Source organism: Nipponia nippon, unplaced genomic scaffold (genome assembly GCF_047370975.1).
Source record: "Nipponia nippon isolate SJK-2023a ecotype South Korea unplaced genomic scaffold, ASM4737097v1 scaffold_32, whole genome shotgun sequence".
Classification (NCBI taxonomy): Eukaryota; Metazoa; Chordata; class Aves; order Pelecaniformes; family Threskiornithidae; genus Nipponia; species Nipponia nippon.
In genome coordinates this window covers 3,076,707-3,093,536 of record NW_028262350.1, presented here as the reverse complement: position 1 = coordinate 3,093,536, position 16,830 = coordinate 3,076,707, and the positions used below count along the sequence as shown (strand labels likewise).

General features: G+C 53.5%; 1 protein-coding gene across 5 annotated transcripts in view; it reads left to right on the top strand.

Annotated features, from left to right (window-relative positions):
• Positions 1-16,830, top strand: part of SKAP1 (src kinase associated phosphoprotein 1) — a 158,295-nt gene that overhangs the window by 128,386 nt on the left and 13,079 nt on the right. For all 5 annotated transcript variants that reach the window (XM_087770107.1, XM_087770108.1, XM_087770105.1 and 2 more), the window contains 6 exons: positions 546-629; positions 2,134-2,258; positions 3,005-3,068; positions 3,858-4,019; positions 9,680-9,742; positions 15,606-15,718. In XM_087770107.1, coding sequence (XP_087626233.1) covers positions 546-629; positions 2,134-2,258; positions 3,005-3,068; positions 3,858-4,019; positions 9,680-9,742; positions 15,606-15,718 — 611 coding nt within the window. The remainder of the gene's footprint in view (positions 1-545; positions 630-2,133; positions 2,259-3,004; positions 3,069-3,857; positions 4,020-9,679; positions 9,743-15,605; positions 15,719-16,830) is intronic.

Sequence of the window (16,830 nt, the reverse complement as noted above, 5' to 3'; positions counted from 1 at the left end):
AAGACAAGGTAGTTCGTAGCATCACACACATTAGCCAGTTGAGATAAGGACTGTGAGTCAGCCTCAGGTTTATCTTGATTTTACTGACTCTTGTGAAAGCTACAAATTATTTCCTCATCACTCAGATTTTATCTTGATTTATTTACTGTATGACAGGTGGTATGAGGCAAGAACAGCCCGTTTTTCCTCATGGCCATCAGCTGAGCTGTGTAACTGGCCCTGTGCATGTTTTTGCTTGCTCCAATTACAGAGTAAAAGACATTTGCTTAAACCTCAATTAGGGAGGTTTAACCCAAAGTTGTGTTCCCTCCTGGTTAGCAGGACTAAGGGTCACAGCAGCTCAGCTCGGAGAGCTGGGGCAGGCTTGCAGGGGCTCTGGCCTGGTAGGACAGGCTGGCTCTCCCTTACTTGGTTGAGGTTTTGCCAGAAATCTGCAGGATTTTGTTGGGAAAAAATTCTTCTTTCCCCTAAATAGTCATCTGATGCATACAATGAAAGAACAGAAATGAATATTTTTTACTCTTTTGCCATCCTTTTCTTTCTAGAGCACAGCTTTTTCGGGTCAGAGTGGCAGAAGCGGTGGTGCGTCCTCAGCAAAAGGACCTTTTACTACTACGCCAATGAGAAAAGTAAGTGGTGAGATATCTGCCTCTGGTCCCCAAACTGTGGGTGGTGGCTGAGGGCATGGGCAGGGCTGGAAAAGAGAACGGGAGAGCCCTTGCTGAAGGACAGGCTAATATCTGACAAGAGAAAAGCATGGACCTTGGGAGGGCTGTAGTTCCCTATCAAGGCATAACATGCAGGTTCTCCTAGAAAGGTAGATCTCAGCTTGCTTTTGCTTCCCCCCCCTCCCCCCAACACCTTTATAGGTATGGAACAAGAGAAGAGAGACACAGGAACAGAGCTGTGTGTAAATAAAATGATGTACCAGGTTTTCCATTAGCCATCAGCTGGGCTCCAACCCCCTAAGTGACTGTATATAATCCATGTGTCAGTGTATATAAATACTTTGCAGTCATGCTCCATCAGGTACATATAAACAGACAGCTAATATCTCCAACAGAGTTTGGCACGATTAGATATATGGCCTTCCTCTGTTCCACCCATCCAGAAACACGGCATCGAAACGACTTACAAAATACACACGTACATCTTTGGTTTACGGTGACCACTCTGCAGCTAGGACAGGATTAAACCCCAGTGGGTCATGAGGACGAAGCTGGGTCTTTGTCCTTCTTCCACATCCTTTGTCTGAGGGTCTTGAGCCCTTTTTGTTTCCGCACAAGCTTCCCAACTCCTCTCACCCTGGCAGGGTACGTGCAGGGGTATGAGCTGCTCGGGCTTTCCCAGCGAGCTGCTAGCAGAGGTAGGTGTTGAAGCCAAGGGTTGATATTTGGTTGTTTCTGTGGGGGATGAGCAGTTGTCTTCTTCCAAACCATCTCCAGAAGACAACAGAGTAAAGCAAACCTGTTATTGATGGGCTGAAATCCTTATATAGGGCTTGACCTCACCCCTGGAAGTTTTTTAAGGATCTGCAAATCAAAAAAAGGTTAAGAGCAACTGCCTGAATCGTACTTCCATGCTTCCTCAAGAAGATTCATAAGGAAATAATGAGCTGGGGTAAATAAAGACGCCTCAGATGACTGCGGCGAAGTTCCCTCTCTCCACCCTGGCTGACACCGGCCGTGCGTGTGCATCGGCAAGATCTGTAGGCCAATTCTCAAAGGCCCCACTAAGTATTTCTTCCTGTACGCCAGCCCGCTAATGCCTTACCAGCAGAATAATCATTGGTATCATATTTCCCCAAGTACACAGTGGTCTCTGCTTCATTACAACCAGCTCATCTCGTGCAGCCTCATGACCCTGGCAACCTTTTGCTGGCTGTTCGCAATCTCTTGAGACTTAAAAGGGCATCCTCCTTACTGTGTCTTTATGAAGATTTTATAATATTCCCTTTGGATTTCCTGGGGGTGGACATGCTTAGATTGAAGGCTTTTTTCTGGCCATTTCCCATTGACACGTGGCGTACCTCGGTTTCCCTATGTGGGCAAGAGACATCTGCACCCCCCAGCAGTACTGTGAACTTGATAAAAAGATGTAAACTCCAGATTTAGCGTGTTTCTCTTCTTCCAGGCAAGCAACCTAAAGGCACTTTCCCCATTGAGCACTACAGTGCCCGGCTGGCTTTCCATCTCCGCAAAGACGCTCGAAAAAGATGCTGTTTCGAGTTAATCTGCCCTGGCAAACGCACCTACGAGGTAGGAACTGGGGGACGAAACAGACCTTCTGTGCTGGTCTGAGCCTAGGCACAAAAGCACGCGCTTCCAGGTCTGGGTGCAGGCTGGACCTGCAGGGTCAGGGAGGCTGTGCATCTCCAAACCCCCTGCTGAAACAAACCAGGCAGCACTGCAGAAGGTGCCGATGCTTCTCCTTCTTGGCAAGGCATCTCAACGTGGACCTTCCCTTGGCACCAGAGTGATCCTGGGCTCTCTTAGCACTTGGGGAACACAAGGATTAAGTGAGAACATGGGTTAGAAGCAGCAGAGGATTGGGTTTGCAAAGCCCATTTTAAAATAAGCAGTTCGGAGCCAGGTTAAATTTACACCTTCAATTTGTTGAGCATCCGGGGGGAGCCTAAAAACTGATGTAATGAAAAACCTGTCCCAGTCCACAAAGTGTGCATGAGAGCCTACCTGAGCTTCAGGGAGATTTTGGATGTAGAGTCTTGGTTCAGAGTCAGTATAGTATATTCAGCGGGGATCGTGGTTTTCATCTGAATTATTTTAATGAATTAGGCTTGACAGCCTTCCTCTGGGATAGTCTAGCTTTGTTCCGCTTCTGTTTCCCTGTTTGGAATAGGGAGATAAAGAAGTGAAGTGGCTTTCCCAAAGTCACAGGGTAGAGAATGGCAGATCCAGGATCTCTGTCCCCTATTCTAGCTGCAAATCTTTTTCCTCTTCCTACAAACAAGAACCAGCATGATAACAGGTGAACCTCTCTCCAGTTCACAGCCCCAAGCCCAGCAGAGGCTGAAGACTGGGTGGATCAGATCCAGTTCCTCCTGAAGGGTGAGTCTGGCAGCGTGGTCCAAGCCCTGTTTGTTTGGGCAGATCCTGGCAGCATCTTCCCACCCAGCTCGGGCGGCTCCCTCCCGCGATGGGTGGGCTTGTGCTCATTGCCAAGTCCTTGCTGGGGTCCCAGCATCCCCTCTTAGCAAAAAGAGAGGTTCTGGGGCTTTGCTCTTTCGAGCAGGCGGTTAAAAAGAAGTGGTTGTTTGGAGCCCACACGCATTTGGTTTAAACTCAAGAGCATTTGGCTGCTTTTAGAGGATAGAGTTATGTGATCTCTCAAAGGCTGCAAGTGTCACCAAGTGGGACAAGCAAAGGGTGGGAATTGCTCCTCACTGCTGGGGTTGCAGATCTGCTGTTCTGCCCTTGGCTGATGAAGGATGGGGTTTGGCTCCACTGGAGTTGCTCCGATTTGAGGCCAGCAATGCTGAGACAAGGCTCCAGCCCTGCGTATGGAAACCCTCTGGAAACCATAGGCAGCTTCCCAGGAATGGGATCAGACCCAGTTCCTTGAGGCACCTGTTGAATTTGGCTTTGTCGTCTGTCATTTGCCATCCTTCCTTGGGCTTTTCCTTTGGCTTAGCCTATTCTCAGCTTCCATCCCATTTTCTTTACACCAGGTGCTCCTGGGCCAAGCAAGGGGACGGTTCACTCCCTGCAAGGTCCGTAGTGAGCACAAAGTACAGTGGCACAGGCTTTGTTACTTGATTTCAACTCACTGAAAGTACCAGCATCCAGCTGGTGCTTTGATTTGCTCTTTTTCACCGTGCTTTTGCTCTCTCCTGCCAGACCTGAGCTCCCTCACTATCCCGTGTGATGAGGATGATGAGGATCCCTACAATGACGTGGACAGTTCTGACTCTGTGAACACAGCATCCCACAATACTACCCTGAATCAGGATGAGCCAAACATTGAGGTGGAAGAGGATGACATCTATGAGGTTTTGCCAGGTAAGCAACCAAATAAGCAGGTTAAGACCCAAGCCATCCCCTAGCCTTAGCCCTGCAAACATGGCAGGAGACCTTGGCCTCATCACACATTGATGGGAATGAACATCTGGGGCTCTGCTGAGTTTAACAGACCCATAACTCGAAGGTTTGAGCCCGTTTCTTTGTTGAGACTGGTTGAGGGGCCACAAGAACAAACCCTTTCTGTTCTGGTGAGGCAGAGGGTTTGTGAATTCAGGTGAAGCGGCTTTTAGAGGTTGTGCTCCGTTCAGCTCGAGTAATATTAAGTTTGGTGAGAGTGGAATCTCTGGGCTGTGTTACCTGGAAAATCAGACTTTAGATGATGAAAATGCTCCCTTCTGGGCATGCAGTCATGGCTGTAACACAATTACTGGCCTTCCAAGAGATGATAAAATAACTGCATTAAAGACTAGCGCTTGTTCACTAACAGTGCACGAGGTCTGGAGGTAGCAGGGCAGCGACTGCCAGTTAAAGGAGCCGGGAGCAATCTTCCTGGCACAGAACCAAACAGCCTGTAAGGGTGACACGGTCTGCAACATTTCTTACTGTTACAGCAGAAATCATGGTGTGACATGCCCCAGGCCTCGGTCAACAGGTCACCTGCGCCTTATTCAAACACGGGTGCTGTTCTGCCTCTGCGCTGAGGTTGGGATCACCCAGCTCTCTGCACCCCATCCCTGAGAGCAGGGTACCTTGCTGCCTGCGTTCAGAGATGCAAAATCTTGCCTCTTGTTTTTGTTTCTTCTTATTTATTTCAGAACTTTCTATTTGTAGTGATTAAAAAAAATATATTAAATGCACCAGAAAGTTGTACGGTGCCCAAGATCTTTGTCTTGTTATGGCTGCCAAAGGAAATCTCTGCTCAGCGGTCTGCAAGTGGCATCCAGGCAGCTGCTGGGAGTGGAGCGGGAGCTCTGGGGCTTCCTGAGCGAAGCCTCAGCCTCTGTCCATCTCTCGTCTTTCCTTCCTGACCTTCCCTTCTTCTGTTTACATCCTCAGCTCTTTGGGCAGAGCTTTCTCTTCCTCCGGGTGTACCTCCAGTGATCCCTGAGCTCAGCAGGAGCCTCCGCGCTGGGGTCCCCAGGCTGGTGTGTGTGAAGTGCTGACGGTCCGTCAGGCCCAGGGCTTTCAGCATCCCTGGCTGCTTTGGCAGCTGTGCCCGACTCCTCGCTGCCTTGCGACTGCAGAGCAGATATTAGATGTGAGGTTTGTTCCACATGTGGCTAATGGTGATCCTGCTAGGAGCTTGCGCAGGGTTGATTTAGGGACAGACCCCTCCGTTGCCCCGCTCTGGGTTGCAGTGTCTCGAAAGCACTGGAGCAGACCCTGCCAGCCAGGTTCACCCTCGGTTCCCACGGATGCTGCTCTCCTGCTCCCACGCACGGATCCATGCCCTGATGCTGGGGCTGCAGAGCATCATGGTGGAGGAGGGAACATCCCAGCCAAACCCTTCCTTTAATTATGGGCTTTTACTGTGCCCCCTGTCCTGCCCATCCCAGCTTCTTAAAAGCTTGCTAAGAGGTTCTGAAGGCAGCCCGAAGGGCTGTGTCTGGGGCTGCTCACCAGCCCAAGCCCTGCACGCAGCAGGCTTGAAGCCCCTTGCTTTAGCAGGACTTTTGCAGTACCCTTCGGCCCCGGTGCATGGGCATCCTGGGGGCTTTGCTGCCATGCAGAGACTGCTGTCCCTGGGGTTCGGCCAAAGCCTCCTGCACCCAGCATCACAGCTGCACTGAGCCGAGGTGCAGGCAGGGGCTGTGGGACAGCTGCCTCTGCCCACATCGCCTCTGCTCTCGAGCATCCTGCCTGCAGCCCGCGGCTGGAGTCGCACCGATGCACGGGGACGCAGCTGGGACACCCTGCGGGACGCTGCCAGCGGGAAGCAAAGCCACAGCTCTCCCACCTGGGCAAGCCTCTCACCCCCCGCACACCTCAGTTCCCTGCCTGCTTGAAGGGAGGTGGTGGGGGCAGGTTGCTGTAGAGGCAGATGCCCAGTGGTGAGAAACCAGTTGCAGGGCTCAGGGGCAGGTAGGAGAGGTCTGGTCTGCCCCGAGCTCATCCCCCCTGGCCCTTCGCACCCCTGGGACCTCCCAGCAAGCACAGGGAAAGTCCCCGTCCGAGCTGGGGTCTCCTCTGGGCCCGGCTGCCTCCCTCATGTCTCGAGTGAAAATCGAGAGAGAAAGGAGGAGAGGAAAAAAAAGAAAGGGGGGGAGATGAAGAGATAATTTCCTCAGCAAGTCATCGTTGTTAATGAAGTTTTACAAAAACAGATACAACCAAGGAAAAATAAAATTTCACAGGTGATAAATTTTTCCAATTTCCCTGGCAGAATTCGATAGGATTGTTAAATTAAGAGTGAAGGTGTCTGTTAGGAAGCAACGAGCAGTGATGGGTAATTTTATAGAGTGGAAAATTGAATCAAATTGCTACATTAAAACACAGCTCCTCTGAGAATCTGCCCAACGCCCAGGCTGCTCCGGTGCAGCGGTGGGGTGCACGGCTCCCCGGCTGTGCCCGGGGCCGGGGGCTGCTGTGGGGCTCTGGACCCCGGGTGTGGGCGCCAGGGGCTGCCCACGGGGATGTAAAGGCGTTTTCCCAAGAGTGGTGTGGCCGAGGCTGTGATGCTCCACACAGGGAGGCAGCATAGGGGGAAGGAGCACAGCCCCCGGGAGATGCATTTTTCAGCATTTCCCTCTGATTCATTGCTATAAAATCCAGATGTTGGCCGAGATCAAACACTCAGGCCCTGGGAAGGCAGAGCATCACTTCCAGACTTGACTCGGAAAAGCACCTGGCTGCAACAGGCCGCAGGGCTGCGGTGTGGGGGGGAGCTTGTCACGTCCCCACGGGCCCGTTCGTGAGTTGCACAGCTCAAAATCTGCAAGGACCGTGCCTGGGGCCAGCGTGCCGCGGCGCGAGCCATGGTGCAGGCAGGGCTCAGCAGCACCCCAGGATTAGGACCTTCACCACGGCCGTCCCAGGGCGTCTGCACCCATGCTGTGGGCAGGGCGAGGCTGCAGCTGGCCCTGCTGCAGTGCTGTGGGAGAAGGTGGGATGCAGGAGGGCGAGCGGAGCTGGCTGCTGTCGGCCGAGGGGAAGCCACGCCAGCCTGCTGCCTCCCCACCACGTTTTCCTGAGAAAAATCCCATGTGAGTTTCCTCCCTTCCTTCCACAAAGGCTCCGTCCATCACAGCCCATCAGCCTCCAAGAGCTTGCTGCGGGGCGGCCAGCCCTGAGCGCGCCGGGCAGAGCAGGGACCGGGCATCGCCAGGGGGTTTCCACCAAGCACCTTTTGCAAAAGGTACAGAGTGAGTGGTCAGCAGGGCAGGGGCTTTCTAAAGAAAGGGAAACTGAGGCACAGAGGACTGAGACACAGGAGAGCACCTTGTCCAAGCCGTGGAGCAGTCGGCTGCCTGTCTGGTGTCTCAGGTGGGTGATGCAAACAGGGAGAGGGTCCGTGGCTTTGATTTCTGGTTCGAACATACCGTGTTCCATCAAATATGGAATAAAATGGCCCAAGGTGGGACAAGGAGAGGGAGCTGCTCTGGAAGGCCTCCCTGGCCCCTGCCTGGCAGCCTCACCTGGCTCCCGGAGAGCGAGGATGTGGGGGAGCAGCAGCTCTCTATGGGCCCACAGAGCTGCCTGGGCTCGTTAGGGGCTGTAAATGTGACTCCCCATTAGCTGTGCCAGCAAGGGGAACCAGCTCTGCAATCTGGGGAGTGGGAGCCAGGAAAATGAGGAGGAAGCAGGACAGATACATCTCTGCAGGATCATTGGGGCACCCACAACTGCCCAGCACCACATCCCGGCAGGGAGCCGGGCGGGGAGCCGGCAGTGCCAGCCCCCACCGTGTGCAGGATTCATGCAGCTTTGCTCATCTTGGAAACCCCACGGCAGCATTTCCTCCATGGCACGTATGTTCCTGCGCCAGCACCGGCTGACACTTCCCAAGGAGCATGTGTGCGTGCCGGGAGGTGCGAGAAGGGCTCTGGGAAGAGGTTTCCTGAGGACAGGCTGGCTCTGGGATGGAAGCAGTGCCTGCAGGATGCAGGCACGGATGCGAGCCAGAGGGGTGTGCGCAGCACGGACAGGAGGTGCGGGTGGCCGTGGGGAGCCCCTGGGTGCAGGTGTCACCCACAGCGGTGGGGAATCGATGCTGCCCCGCTTTGGAGGATGGCTCTGGGGTTTTCATGGCGCACAGGCACGGGAGATGGTTTGATCGCCCTCCACCTCGTGCCAAGATGGGATTAGGGGATTTAGTGCCATTGGTTAAAGTATAAAGGAATCCAGATGCGAGGGTTTGGGGCGTGTGCGTGGGAATCATGGGGGAGAGTGCTGTAACAAATACATTTATGTTCTCTTTTACAAATGCAAAGAGCAGGCAAAAGCCACTTTCAATAATTTATTTTAAAATCAATGTTAATGAGGTTCTGTCTCGTCAGTGGCCGAGTTTTACAATAAAGTCTGATTTATTTAGAAAAGATCTTTGGTGCTGCTTCCCGTCTAATGGGGGAGCAGTTGCAGTGACCCTCCAACTTGGGATGCAATTTGTAATTGGCAGCGGAGGTCTGACCTGGTTTGCATTGATTAGCGCCGAGTGGCAGAGACGGCTGGGGCTGGGGCCGCGTCCTCGGAAAGAGCCGAGCAGCAGCAGCAGCACTTCGCTGCCTTGCGATCGGGTGCCGTGGGATCAGCAGAAGACCCAGGCTTGGTTTCTGTTGGCTCTGCCTAAAGGTGACGGCAAAGCCATGTCCCCTGAGATGCAACAGGGACATCTCTTCTGCACCGGGCCCAGCCGCGCCAGGGCTGCCCCGCACTCCCCAGCAGCCCTTTGCCAGCGGCAGCGGAAGAGGTGCAGATGAGCAGTTTGCCTGAGCATTGGCTTTCTGAAACGTTTCAGAATCAAGTTTTATTTATATTATTTTATTAGGTTGCTTCTAGTCTTTATGGTTGCAGAAGGAAGGCTGTGATGGCAGCTAATGTGGGTGCTGTGCACCCGACTCACCCCAGCACCCAGAGCAGCTCAGGCTGGATGGGTTGTACCTGGCTCGGTGATAAATAATCGTATTTAAACTTATTTGTATATAGATCCTTGCTTCTGTCAGTCACTAGCCATTTTCACAGGGCTTCCCTGTGACTTCCAGCCCCTCTGTCCTTAACCTTTTCCACGGTATCATTTCTTATTATTGTCTTGCATCCTCTTTCCCCCCCCTCCGTAGCCGTGCCAGCCTGCCTGCCCTCCGCTGCCTGGGGTCTTCTTTCTCCTCCTTAATTTCTGCTTCTGTCCCCCATCCTTCCTCACATTTCTGTCCTGGCATTTCTCCTCGACGTCTCATTTTCTCTGGGCTGCGAGTCCTGCACAGGAAGCATCTCTTCCTATAGGGCACTCAGCAAAGTGCTGCCTAAATTTATGAGCCTATAATAAGTGATTTGTTTTTACCGGTGTTAACAACAATTCATATTTTTATGCAACACGTTTTAAAATATTATCTGTGACTTCCTCCCTCCCACTCTTCACAATTAAGCTGGGAATTTATTATTCTGACAGTCGGATGCTCTCGCAGCCCTCTGCCTGCCTGGGGGTTTGGTGCAGCAGTGACGCTCACAGCCCTTCCCCTGACTTCTCTGCTCTGTTTCCCCCCCAGATGAGGAGCTGGACCCCCCCTTCCCAGAGGACAGCGAGGATGCCGGGAGCAGACAGAGAAGCGGTAAGAGCCCACCCTACTTTGGGCAACCCAGAGGGCCTCCAGGTCATGGCTGGGGGGTCTGAGTCCGGCCGCCTTTGAGCGTCAAGTGGTGATGGAGGGGTGTGTGGAGGATGGGAGGGTCCCCAAGAGCAGACTGATGGGTGACAGTGGAGACTCTGCAACTGGTGAAGTTCAGACAACTCAAGCTTGGGAAGCTCTCCCCATCTTCTCCATGCTACGGGTGTGGGGGATGCCTCTCCTTTTTGGACAGGCACCCCATGGAGGGTGGCCTTAGCGAGCTCTCCATGGAGGAGCCCCAACATCCATCCCCTCTCCTGCCTGATGAGATCTGTGTGCTGATGGACCTCCCATGGAGGCACACCCATCCCTGTCCTTCATCCCATCCTGGACCACGGAGCGGGAGCCAGCCCTCCTGGTGCATCCCGAGGGGCTGGGGAGAGGAGCTGGGGCAGAAACAGCCTGGAGAGAAGGCAGGAAGCAAGTCCTGGCCCAGAGGAAGCCACCGCAGGGAGGGATCTCGGCGCGGGAAGCCGGAAGGACGCGCACCACCACCCCAGGATCCAGCGCCGCCCGCCCGGAACCGGCAGCCCAAGAGCCTGCCATGGTCGCCAGGGCCCCCACCCCTGCTTTTTCCTTAAGGACCTGCACTGTGGGACAGGAGCGGAAGATCTGTTTCCTCCCCGATCCCACCTGCTTTGCTTTCCATCGCCGCTTCCGCCCCGGCGCAGGAAAGCAGCGCTTGTGTCTGAGCAGCCGGGGCTGGACTGGCTGAGGGCTTCCTGCCGCCCCGCTCGCTCCTCGCCGCATGGGAAAACACGTCCTCCTGGCAAAGCCTGGCTTGGGAGAGCTTCCCGGAGCTTGGAGGGGATGGTCTCACCCCAGTGATGCCCGACTCGCAGGGTGCCTGCCCGCCCGAGGACCCACAGCCAGCATTCTGCTTGTTGGGTGATGGAGACCGGAGGGGTTCGGTGTTGGATGCTGTGGATGGCGCGTGGCTAAACCAGCCTCATGCATGCTTGGGCTCTCCTGAATGCATGAGCACCCCAAGCATTGCTCAGCTGGTTTACCCCTCCCAGTGGTCCGAGAGCCCCCATGCCCATCTTCCTGGCATTTCTGAAAAGCCAGATCCAACATCCAAGAAGCCCTTTGGCCAACACACCCCCCCCCTTGGATGTTTCCTGGGCAGTTGTCCCCAGCCCAGGAGGGCGCTCAGGCCTGTTTCTACCGAAATCTCGGTAGCACAGACAGGGTTGAGTCCCAGCTGCTTGCAGGGACCGGAGCAAGTCAGCATTTCTCCACTCCCCATGGTTTTGCGGAGCTTGTTTCCCACCCCCCAGCACGATGACTTATTTGGCCACTGGACCATGTGGCAGCTGCAGCCGGTACCAGCACCCAGAGCTTGGAAAAAACAACATCCCGATCTTCATAATCTGTACTGTGGTCATAAAGCGGGACCGCGTGCTTTTCCTGTAGGCTTCCCAGCACAGGGTAAGGAAAGCAGGAGGTGATGGGACGCGCACGCACACGTTTTTCTTTGCCTTTCACAACTGCCCCAGCATTTAAACATCCAAAGGACCAGGTGGCAGAAAAGCAGCTCCCTCACGTGTTTTCCAGCTCGGGGTGGGAGTCCGGGGGGTGCAGAGCACAGCTCTGTGGCAGGCTGGTGCTGGAGGTGATGATGAACCTGCACCCCAAGGCCACCCCGAGGATTTTGGCTCTCGCCTGTCACAGCCCTGCCAGCCATTTAAACACCCTGCTCGTACTCATTATCATCTGCCTGGCGGTTGTAATTGTTGTTAATCGTTATAACTGGTTTAGTTATTAGCATTGTCATGATTGCTTTAAGTCCTGTGTCTGTTTTTACACTAAATCATATATTAGACTCTTGCTTCGGAAAGGCTGGGCTGCATTTCAAGAGGGAAAGGTTATCGCAGCGCCGGGAACAGCAGCCCTCGTGCCTTTGCCTTGGTAATTTGTGCTTCTGTCCAACTGGACCAAGGGCAAGGAAGAGATGACGGGAGTCCTTGAGCAGAGGGCCGGGCTGCAGGGAGGGAGGGAAGGGGCTATTTCTTAATTATATCATACGGCCAAAGTGCCAGATGAGCATTTGGCTAATGGAAAACTATTGTTTCTAATTTCTAAGAACCACAAGGAAGCCACGATGCTGGAGCAGCCCAGTAAATCCAGCTGAGAGCTTCAGGCTGCTCCTGCCAAGACACCCATTTGCTCCGCTCAAGGCTGCTTAATCCCTGCCTTCTGTGCTGGACGGGCTTCGGGGCTGCTGCTGCAGTGCGAGCTTCCCAATTGAATACAAGCAGAGCAAAATTCCTCTAGTTCGAAAATAAAAAAGCCTCGCAGCCTGCCTCCTGTCACAGTCCTCTGCACTTAGCGTGGCAGGAGGTTTCACCTAGTATGAGCACAGCAGTGAAAACCCCTGAGCTGCAGATGGTTGTCATTAGGTTTCAGTGTCAACAGGCTTCTGAAGCAACATGCCCGAAGCAAAGGGGTTGGGGCGGATCGTGCCTCTCCCACAGCCCGTGCTTGGGGCTGCTCAGGCTGCAGAAGAAAATGATGCGATTGTCACATTTGGCTGGTTTTCTTAATGACCCCAAGGCCCATAAACATGGGAGCAGGCTCTCGTCCCACTTACATCAGTGTAAATCAGTCGCACTGAAATGACGGCTCTGCCCTGAACGCAGATTTAAATGCCTAGACGGGGCACTGGGGCTTTTTAAACAAAACCTCTTTTCTGTAAAAGTGAGCAGAATTAATGCAGGGTAACACGGGAGTCCTGGGATGGTTTGTCTGGATCTGACGCCCATCCCACCCAGCCTGGAGCTGGCAGGTCGGGAGGATCATGGACGTCCACCGTCCCCTGCGGAGGCTGCAGAGTGAAGTTCTCCCTTGCCTGGCCTTATCTTTAAGTGCTAAAATGGGTGCCAGGGTCCCTTTTCTGCAAACGGTCTTAATTTTAACAAGATATGCTTGGTAGCTGGCACAAACATCTTTGTTGCTTTTGAAGCTGCGGCTGGGAATTAAGTGTGGAGCCTGACCGCGCTTTCATCGTGAGGCATCATCCTCGTCTGATGCAATTAATTCTGAGCTTTTGAAGGCGGGGTTGGAGGGAGGGGTGAGACCTTCCCTCCAACCAGCTGACATAGTTGCAAAAAATAGCCAAACTTTTGGGAGCGTGGATCTTCCTGTGGGCTGGAAAATTTTCTCCCTTTGTACTCGCGGAGTATCATGTCCAGGCTCACGCGCATGGCTTCTGCAAATCTCTGTTTTACCAATGGCTTCTCCTTTCTCCGCTCCTTGACAGGGTGGCCAGATGCCTCCGAGGTCCTCTTGTTCCTTTGATAAGCAGGAAAGAGCAGATGTGGGATAGGGAGGCACCTCCCAAGCGTTCCTGGTAAACGAGGGACAATTGAGACGAGGCTGAGTCCAGCTTCCCGGCAGCATCCTCCGTGCGAGCGAGCAGACGCCCGGGTCCCTGTCCCGGGGGAGCTCCGGGCGGCGAGTGGGCACTTTTGGCTCTGGAAACGTCTTGGAGGAAGATGCATTTTCTATCTCAACCCCAACCCTCTTCCCCTCCCAATACATTGGTGGCACAGCAGATCTCTGAGAGGAGCAGGGGCTGATGTAGGGGGTCGCTAGGTTTGAATCTCTTTGCCAGCACATTCATGCTGATGCTCCATAGAATTACTGGTATTTTAGATACCACTGGAGCAGCCTTTCCCCAGCCTCGTCTCACAGGGGACACCAGCGGGTCGGTGCCAAGTGCTGTCCCCCCGTACCGGGTTGTTCTCCGCATCGCAGTGTTGTCCTCGCACCCTCCCGTAACGACCTTTTCTGTTAATCACACAATTTGCTGGCTCCTACCAAAGCTGCTGCTCGCCTCGTCCTCCTGCTCAGCGCCTGCACGCCCTGATATTTCCTCTGCCTCCAGTTCATAACCTCTGGTTCCTGCACTTAGCACAAGCTTAAATAACTCAGTAGCTCCTACTCCTTCTATTCCCTTCACAATCTTTTCCTCACCACTGTGTGCTCCCCCTTTAATCTTTCCAAAGGATGCAGACCTACTTTTTTTTTTTTTCCCAGCCTTTCTATTTAAGTTCCCCAAGTCCCTGAGTCATTCCAGTTGCTCCCTGCTGTGCCATTATCCATCTCTGTAATGTCCTTTTTCATATTTAGGTGATCAAATCTGGGCACAGTACTCCAGATGCACCCTTATCACTCGGTCCCTTATACCATATTAGAAACATTTCCTCCAACATGTGCTCGGTATTTTCTATTTATGCTTTCTGGGCTTGGTTCAGCCGCGTGGCAGAGCAGCACAGAGCGCTGGTACAGCCCCGGTGCTCGAATCCCCCCCCTGCAGAATGTGGTTTTACTGGGTTTAATTAGCCATGGGGGTCACATCATGGAGATGTCCGTGTCGTGACATCTGGATTCACCCCCACCTTGGTGCTGTGCCATCAGAGCAGTCTCCTGCCTGAAGCCTTTGGTCCAGGAGCATGTTTTAACTGTTGTCTTCTGTGCTTGAAAACTGGGAATCTGGGTGGGTTTGGGTGTTTTTTTGATGCTGTGAAGGGTCTGTTGGATGTGCTGAGACAAGTCGCTTCCCCAGCCTGCAAACTGGGCAGAGTAGCATCTCCTCTGCTCGTGGGGCTCTGCCAGACCTTGGCATCAGGCTCGTCTGGTCCCATTGCACGGCGGGATGCTTTCTGCCCCCGCAGCGGTGACCCACCTATCATGGTGGCTCTGGCCTCTGGGCCAGTTTCTGGGGTGGGAAATGCCATTCTGAGAAGGCAAAGATGGAAATGTTTCGTTCTGGAAATGCTGCTGTGACATTTTCCAGAAAACCCACGCACACATTTAGCCCAGGGCGGTCCCCAGCCTTGGCGCCGCTTGCCAACAGTCTCATCAGCCCAAACCCATGGCTTTCAGCAAACAGATCATTATTTGCCTCACTCCCCAAAAAAAAGGGAAAAAAAAGAGTTTGCTGGCTCACGTTGCCTTCCCTTTCTGCAGCAGACTGTGATCACAGGCATCGAGCAAAGGCTCTGCCTTCCCAAACTCACAGCTCGATGGGAAGATCGGGACCTGAGCTATCAGGTTGTATCATGCCGTAGAAGGTTTGGGACCTTCTCTGACCTCCCGGGAATGGGGAGTGAAGGCAGATGTTTGCTCCCTGCTCTCGTCCCATCCCTGTTCCTGCTCCGGGTGCTCCCAGTCGAGCAGCCGGTGCTGTTTGCTGGCTGAGCAGGCCCTGCTCCATCGACTGCAATCCCTTGGCTTCTTTAATTAATAAATAAACTTGGCTGTCACCTTCCCAGCAGCATCCTCCCGGAGGCCCCGTGCAAATACCCCTGTTAATTAACAGTATTCCTCTTCCACGGCCTCTGGCACGGCTGTCACCGTGGTGGGGACACTGCCCAGCAGAGCTGGCGGTGGTGCCCCATGTCCCCTCTTGACCCGGTTACGGGTGTCCACCTCGGGGACAGCTTGGTTTGAGCCTGAGGAGGAGATGAGGGGCTTGGGAGAGCGGGAAGGCGTCTTTGGTTCCCTTTGTGGTTTGTAGTAAGCAGCTTTAATTCAGGGTCTTCTGAAACGGAAACATTTATCAATGTGTTTATGTGTATTTACTGATACTGCACTTCTTTATTGACCAGCCCCTTTTTCTTGCAGTACCTCTTTGGCCTCTGCCTTTTAATTGAAATGCAAAATTAATACCACCACCATTTCCTTCCTTTCCCCAACAAATACCAGCCCCTCTCCCCCAACACCCCACCCACAACACAACCCCTGTATTTCCCCATATAACTCCTTATCACCCTGATCCCTCTTTTTTTTTTTTCCCCAGGAGGTCCCTGGCGAGATTATGCCAATTACTACCAAGGCATGTGGGACTGCAGCAGCGAGCATCCCGACGAGCTCTCCTTCCACCGCGGAGACCTCATCTACATCCTAAGCAAGGTAGAGCATCGCCAGCGTGTTCATTGTCGCGGGGCTGGGGCTCAATTGCAAGGTCAAGAGCTGATGAAATTGGTAAAAATCAAGGTCCAAAGCAGAGTTAAATTAGGAATTTAGTGGAGGGGAGAGCGGGATGCCGGGGTCCTGTTCCACGCGTATGCGCGGCATCCCGCTCCCCCCTCTGTGCCTGCCCCATCAATACCACTCCTGCCCATACCCCCTGCCTTCACACATGGCATTTCAAATGCCTCAAAGCAAGATTATTTTATTTTTATTTTTTTTTTCCACGGTAATGGAGTCGGTACGTGCTGTTGCTCAGGTATTACAGGGGTAATTGGCTTGCTCAGCCGGGTGTGACCAGGGCTCCCTTCGGCAAGTGCACGCAGGTGAATAAATTAAGTGTTTGCATTAGCGGGTCTGTGGGGGCAAGAGCAGAGCCACCAGTGCCTGTGACCCTCTCCCAGCCCTGCGCGTCCCCGCAGGTCTCTGCCCTGGCTCCCAGCTGGTCCCCGCCGGACCACGGGGGTTGACAGCGATGAGCTGGGGTGGCTGTGTTTTATGGGTGATGTTTTGCAATGCACTTTGCACCCCGCTATGGCACAGGAGCGATGATGAACTTGGGGGGTTACATTTTGTTTTGCGACGTGCTATGGCGAACAATGATGAACTTGGGGGGCTGCGCTTTGTTTTGCAATGTACTTTGTATCTCAAGGACAGCAATGAACTTGGGGGTTGTATGGTGTGGATGGTGTTTTGCAGCGTGCTTTGCACCCTCATACAGCACGTGGACAGGGATGAGCTGGGGCAGTTGCATTTTATGGGTGTTTTGCAATGCACGTTACACCCTGATCTGGCACAGGAACAGCGATGAACTTGAGGGGTTGCAACACGCTTTGCACCCCGATATGGTACAGGAACAGCGATGAACTGGGGGGGTTGTACTTTGTTTTGCAATGCGCTTTGCACCCGAAGGACAGCAATGAACCTGGGGGGTTGCATGGTGTGGATGGTGCTTTGCAATGCGCTTTACAGCCCAGTCTGGCATGGGAACAGTGGTGAACTTGGTGGTTGTGCCCCGTCTGCCCTTGGTGGGCACCCACCCGGGGAAGGTCAAG